The sequence below is a fragment of the Aulonocara stuartgranti genome (assembly GCF_965226115.1).
Source record: "Aulonocara stuartgranti genome assembly, chromosome: 13".
NCBI classification, from domain to species: domain Eukaryota; kingdom Metazoa; phylum Chordata; class Actinopteri; order Cichliformes; family Cichlidae; genus Aulonocara; species Aulonocara stuartgranti.
In genome coordinates this window covers 10,268,337-10,273,898 of record NC_138949.1, presented here as the reverse complement: position 1 = coordinate 10,273,898, position 5,562 = coordinate 10,268,337, and the positions used below count along the sequence as shown (strand labels likewise).

The following is a 5,562-nucleotide window of genomic DNA, read 5'->3' as shown; positions in this document are numbered from 1 at the left end:
ATAGAGATGATGAGTTTAAAAAAAATAGCCAGTGTCATAAACTGTATCTTTCTGTTCAACCACACGATGGAGCTGTTTATCTGTCATTGGTCTATATCAACTGGCCAGTCTCTTTTATTGCATTTGTTTAATCTTTAATCCATTTCCAAAATAATAACAATAAAAACAAAAATGAACAACTATGATTTGTGTGAGTTTTAACCCGATGAAGATTATATTGAAGAAGACTTTTTTCAAAAGCGCCATCGAGATCACACCAATTTAAAGATGAACTTTCTGCCTCAAATTTGTTGAATTTCACGCCTCTGATGGGATTAAATGCGTTGTCTCGTGACTACAGAAATACTTGTCGTTTTTATTCACATGTCTACTTTCCCTGAAAACATTGGCAGATGTCCACAAAGATGATTCCGGATCTTTGTTTTGCTCCGCTACTGGAGAGATTAATAGCAACAAAAGAATGATGGAAATCGCATAATAAAGTGTCTGCGGTATCTTGTGGTAATACGCAGATGAACTTTGCGCATGCCTGGGCAGCTTCAGTCAACGAGGACTTGAATGGGGAGGATTGGAACCAGATGTTTATTGGGACCGACGTGCCAGCCAATAAGGAGGAGGACCGTTTTGTCTGTGGGAGGAGCTTAGTCTCTATTCTCTACTCAAAATTTATTCTAACAGGTAGTTTAAAATCCAAACAGCACAACAAGAGCCGGGGGAGAAGGGAAGCGGTTATCCTTAACGGCATTGTGTTTCTGGATGTTCCCGGGCGGCGCTGATCATTCAGCATGCTGAGCAGGAAGGGCTCTTGTATGGGGATGTTGAGCGCAGCAGCCGTAGTGGACCGCAGCAGGGTCGGAGAGAGGCTGCAGGCTGCTCTGGCAGGGCTGCACGAGCTGCAGCTTCTCCGGGACAGACAGAGCGATATGGTGAACTGGGCGCTGAGAGTCGACCAAGAAGAACCGGTCACTTCGGTCAATGCAGACTCAGAAGGTGCGCGGCTCATGGGGGCCGAGGAGCAGCGACTGGAGGCGACCCTGACAGCCCTGAAGCAACAGCTGGTAAGATATCATTTCATTAAAAATCTATAAAGAATAAAAACAACAGAATCTTTTGTGATACTATGCTTATGCACAGCTTGATGCTGTCATGATATTTTATTGCAGTTTTCATTAAATATTAGAGAGCTTCACTGTGCTCACATTTATTTATTTATTATTTATTTTTAATAAACAGTTTATTTGTATAGAAGGGGTTTCCGTCAGCTGATGCTCATGTGCAGTCCGCCTTCAATTATTACCAGACACACTTTTATGTCCTCAGCTGGGGGTAGGAAGTAGGATGGGTGTCATAAATCAAGGTTCACTGCAGGACCCGAGGACTTTTTAGCTGTGTGTGCGCGCGCACTTGGTGCACGAGGACCGCAGGGGGTCAAACCTCAATCATTAACCACTAATGCTGGGAAATTTTAAAAAAAATGGAACTTTTGCTGTGGATAAGAATCAAGGGAGTCTTGTTCATCAGAGGAGTTGTGGAGACAGAGAGCTCTGTGGAGTTTTCCATGACAAGCTTTTTCCATGCAGGCTGCTGTTATAAGCATTTTAAAGGAAGTGCAAGGGATTAGGGTGCTATACTTGACATGCAGCACTGGTCAAATGCATCAGACAGCATAAGGTTTAAATTGCGTTTTGCAATCATGCTGATAACCACTGGGAGTTTTCCAAGAATGGTCTCAGTTTAAATAGAAACCAGATGATCTAACGTGATCTTCCAAGAGAATGTAGCATTCATAAAATAGTGTGTTTGCAGGCACTGACTCCAGAGATTTCACTTTAAGAACCACTGTAACAGTAAATACCCCACTCAAGCTGCAAAGTAAGCAGTGCTTCGCCCCAACCCCCAAGCTTTCCTCCTGTAGTAGTTTACACAATGGCCAGCCCCTCGCTGTGGGGGAGAAATGAGTTATCCACCACTGCTTCTTCCATGCTCCCCCATGTCCTGCTGGGGTTAATCATCAGCCACAGCTGAGTCGCTTTTGTTTTTCTGATGGTTCTACATTAGAGCTTCTTTTATCTAAACAACAGACCTAATCTTAATGGAATTACAGCATTACTGACATAGACTTTGACTTTTAAGACCAATTTTCCTGTTCAGAGACTGGCACAAAGAAACTCTGAGTGAAATCCTTGTTTGCATGGGAAGCTTTACTGTGTAGCTTAGAAATCTTCTACCTTTCTAAGGAAATCTTTTTAGAGACGGTCTTTGTTCTAGGGTGTACCACTCACACTTTTGTATGTGTTGCCTGTTTTTCAGTCTCGTCTTCGAAAGCAGGATGTGGGCCTGAAGACTCACTTGCAGCAGCTGGACCAGCAGATCAGTGAGCTGAAGCTGGATGTGAGCAAGGCCTCCACGGAGCAGCTGGAGAGTGACAGCAGGCCAAGTTCGGGTGTGGTGGCACACTATATTAAAGCATACACCCAACCTACTACACATACTCTTAAATACTGAGAAGATCCTCATTGAATTGTTCGTTTTCTTTCAAGGTTTCTATGAGCTCAGTGATGGCGGCTCTTGCTCCCTGTCAAACTCGTGCAATTCAGTGTACAGCGAGAGCCTGTCATCTTCACAAACAAGCCTTCTCCTCGCTCCCATCAGCCCTTCTAATTGTCACGTTAGCCCTCCACCACCACAAGTTGATGTATGCCGCCGACGTTCTGCTGATGAGAGCACTACCCAGCCTAACCCTCCGCGGGGTTCAGGCCTTCATCTGGGCAGCAGCAGGATCCGAGCAAGCGCTACAGGCTCCGAACAGGCGCGGCCAAGACCTGTGTCAACTGGTAACGACATCTCTTAATTTTTTATTAAGACAGTCTTTCTTCTTGTAAAAGGAGCCTGAGCTTTGGAAAGTTAATGTCTGTTTTTGTTTCCATCAGGTGATCTTGACAGAATGCTGGCTCAAGTTCCAGGCTACTACAAGTCTGCGGATGCAAAGAAACCCCCAATGTGTCCAAATCTTAAGACCTCCACAGGGGACCCGAAGTTTCAGCGCAATCTGGAGTCCCGCATTGGGACTGAAAAGTACCACTATCCCAGCCCCCTGCACGCGGTGGCTCTCCAGAGTCCCATCTTTTCCAATGGGGGTGAAGCAAGCATGTATGGACTACTAGAGGGTCAAGGACCCCCAGGAAACAATTACAACACCCTAGAAAAGCCCTATGAGACAAAGACACTGACACATTACATTGACAACCTTCTCCAGCGCAGTCTGAGCAAAATCCAGAGTGATGCAGGAAGTCGAACTCTGGAGAAACACAGTGACTATTGCAGGAAACCCATTGAAGATAAAAGTGTTTTTTCTGAAGTGGCTCAGAAAGAGGTGCTTATGCTGCAGCCTCCTCCAACTAAGATGACAAACATCATTCCATTAGACTTCACAGAGAAGAGACACTGCATGGCATACTCCAGCCAAGAGCTGGTCAGTATTGCAGACCATAAGCAGTCGGTGAGAGGCCCACAGGTGCCACAGCAGTACTCCTATCCTGCTGCCATAAAGGAGTACAGCTCTGATGAGGTCACCTATTCATCGCTGAAGAGAAATGATAAACCACAAGAAAGGTATGGCAGTGTAGCAAAGAGCCTTTCTGACAAACGATGTGGAGAAAATCCAGAGCCAAGGCCGCAAGATAGGAAGGATCACAGGCAAAGACCGGTGATGACCCATAGCTCTAGTGCAGAGGAAAGTCAAGGCTTTGAGGTTCATAGCAGTCACACAGCTTCACCTGAGTTTGTCCATGCCAAATTTGTGCCTGCAGGATCTCAGAAGGTCAAAGTTAGGCAGGCAGATCGTAAAAGCAAGGCTTTGAAACTGAAAAGGAAAACCAACGAGAAGCCTCGAGCTGCGAGGCACCAAAACTTTGACTCCTTCTGTGAGAGGACCAGAGAGATGAGCACTGGAAGAAAGGGAGACCACAGAAGATCGGGAAAGGGGAAAGCGACCCAGAAAAATCCCACCTGTCAAACAGAGGGATACAGACAGGGTTCAGGCTCAGACTCCAGCCTCTACAGTCCTGGACTCATGTCTGCCCACAAGACCCACCCAAAGTCGCATCCCAGCCATGTGGTTACAAAGTCCAGCAAAAGCCCCAGACTGCAGTCTCTGGAGTATGAGCAGCCTGTAGAGCAGAGGAAGAAGAGGCAGATGACTGCCAAATGGCCTTCTGATGCGGACATGTTCCTGGCTTCGTGTGGTCAGCGTCTGAGGTCAAAAGAGCCCCACGCTCTGGCACCAGGGAGCATGCAGATGGTCTGGAGTATGAGTGCCAAGCCAGGCCAGTGGATACGACCTGCACTCCCCTTCCAGTCCTCCGTGTCTTCTAGCTCTTTTCTCCACAGTCTTAATGCCAAATACCCTCCAGCACCCTTTCACGTTACCAGTCACTACCCCCCAAGGTGTGAGTCTGAGTATTCAGCTGAATGCGCCTCACTGTTTCACTCCACCATCGCTGAAAGCAGCGAGGGAGAGATGAGCGATAACACCACCAACCGCTTCGGAGATAGCGAGTCCAGCCAAAGCTTCCAATCCTTCTCAGACTCCGACAGCAGCCTGTCTCTGTACGAGGGAGAGCAGGCAGAAAGCCACGATGAGGAGGGAAGCATGGTGTGGGCTGAGGCTGCGCTGGGACCCACCGCAGCTGGAAGGCCCCTCAAGCAGCTCCCACCCCGCCCCGAGCCCGCAGCCTGCCGCATCAAAGCTTCCAGAGCCCTGAAGAAGAAGATTCGTCGGTTCCAGCCAGCCTCCTTAAAGGTCATGACCCTGGTGTAGAAGAGTTTCCTCCAGGCACAATGAGAATTCCTGGGGAAAACACAGAGAGCTTTAGCCTCCCAGAACTGTTAAGATCTAATGCAGTCTATTGTAAGAAAACCCCTAATTCAAGTTGGATCGCATTTGTGCACTGAGTGTGTAATTACTATGACAAAAAACACAGAAAAAAAAACAACAATGTATGAATGAATCTGAAAGTGTAAAAAAATCACTGTATGTACTGCATGTATAAAAATGCAACCTTTACACTTAATTATTTTAAAATACATATTGCTATAATGGAATTTTCTCATAGCTTGCAGCTGCATTGAACAATTTCATTTCTCTGTCTTATAACTGTCTGTACATGAGAAATAAATCTTGTTTAGTTACCATTTTACTTTCACTTTGCTGATTGCTTATAGTTAATCATCTTATTTGAATAAACTGATATTTAATGTACACTGTGTCCTTTTTTCCTCATATATTCAGACAGCTAGATACTGTAGACATTTTTCAAATGAACCAGTGAGCAAAACAGTGTCGCCAGTGTCTTATCTGGTAACTTCCTTCTTCTTCTGCTCTCTCTTTGTTATCAGTCATGTTGGAAAAGTCTCTGCTTAATCCTCACAAACATCCCACTGTGGCTGCCCAGTTTAGCATAGATAGCTCCTTATCTGCTTTCCTGATTCTGCCCAGCTGTTGGTTTAATAAGTCGCAGCTTCAACAATCAATCCAGCCGGTCGTGTTTAATTACAGGGTTA

The 5,562-nt window shown here is 45.9% G+C and overlaps 1 protein-coding gene across 1 annotated transcript; it reads left to right on the top strand.

The window, feature by feature from the left end:
- The first annotated feature begins 571 nt into the window (after positions 1-571).
- dact2 (dishevelled-binding antagonist of beta-catenin 2) lies at positions 572-5,243 on the top strand. Its single transcript, XM_082557756.1, has 4 exons — positions 572-1,058; positions 2,311-2,443; positions 2,541-2,834; positions 2,931-5,243. Exons 1-4 carry the CDS (start codon positions 786-788, stop codon positions 4,817-4,819), a joined length of 2,589 nt encoding a protein of 862 aa, XP_082413882.1. The 5' UTR covers positions 572-785; the 3' UTR covers positions 4,820-5,243.
- The last annotated feature ends 319 nt before the right edge of the window (positions 5,244-5,562 follow it).

Excerpts from the sequence above, each read along its gene's own strand:
- dact2 (XM_082557756.1), top strand. The coding sequence starts at position 786 with ATGCTGAGCAGGAAGGGCTCTTGTATGGGGATGTTGAGCGCAGCAGCC. Across the intron at positions 1,059-2,310 it reads CAGCCCTGAAGCAACAGCTG|TCTCGTCTTCGAAAGCAGGA; the intron begins GTAAGATATCAT and ends CCTGTTTTTCAG. Across the intron at positions 2,835-2,930 it reads GCCAAGACCTGTGTCAACTG|GTGATCTTGACAGAATGCTG; the intron begins GTAACGACATCT and ends TGTTTCCATCAG.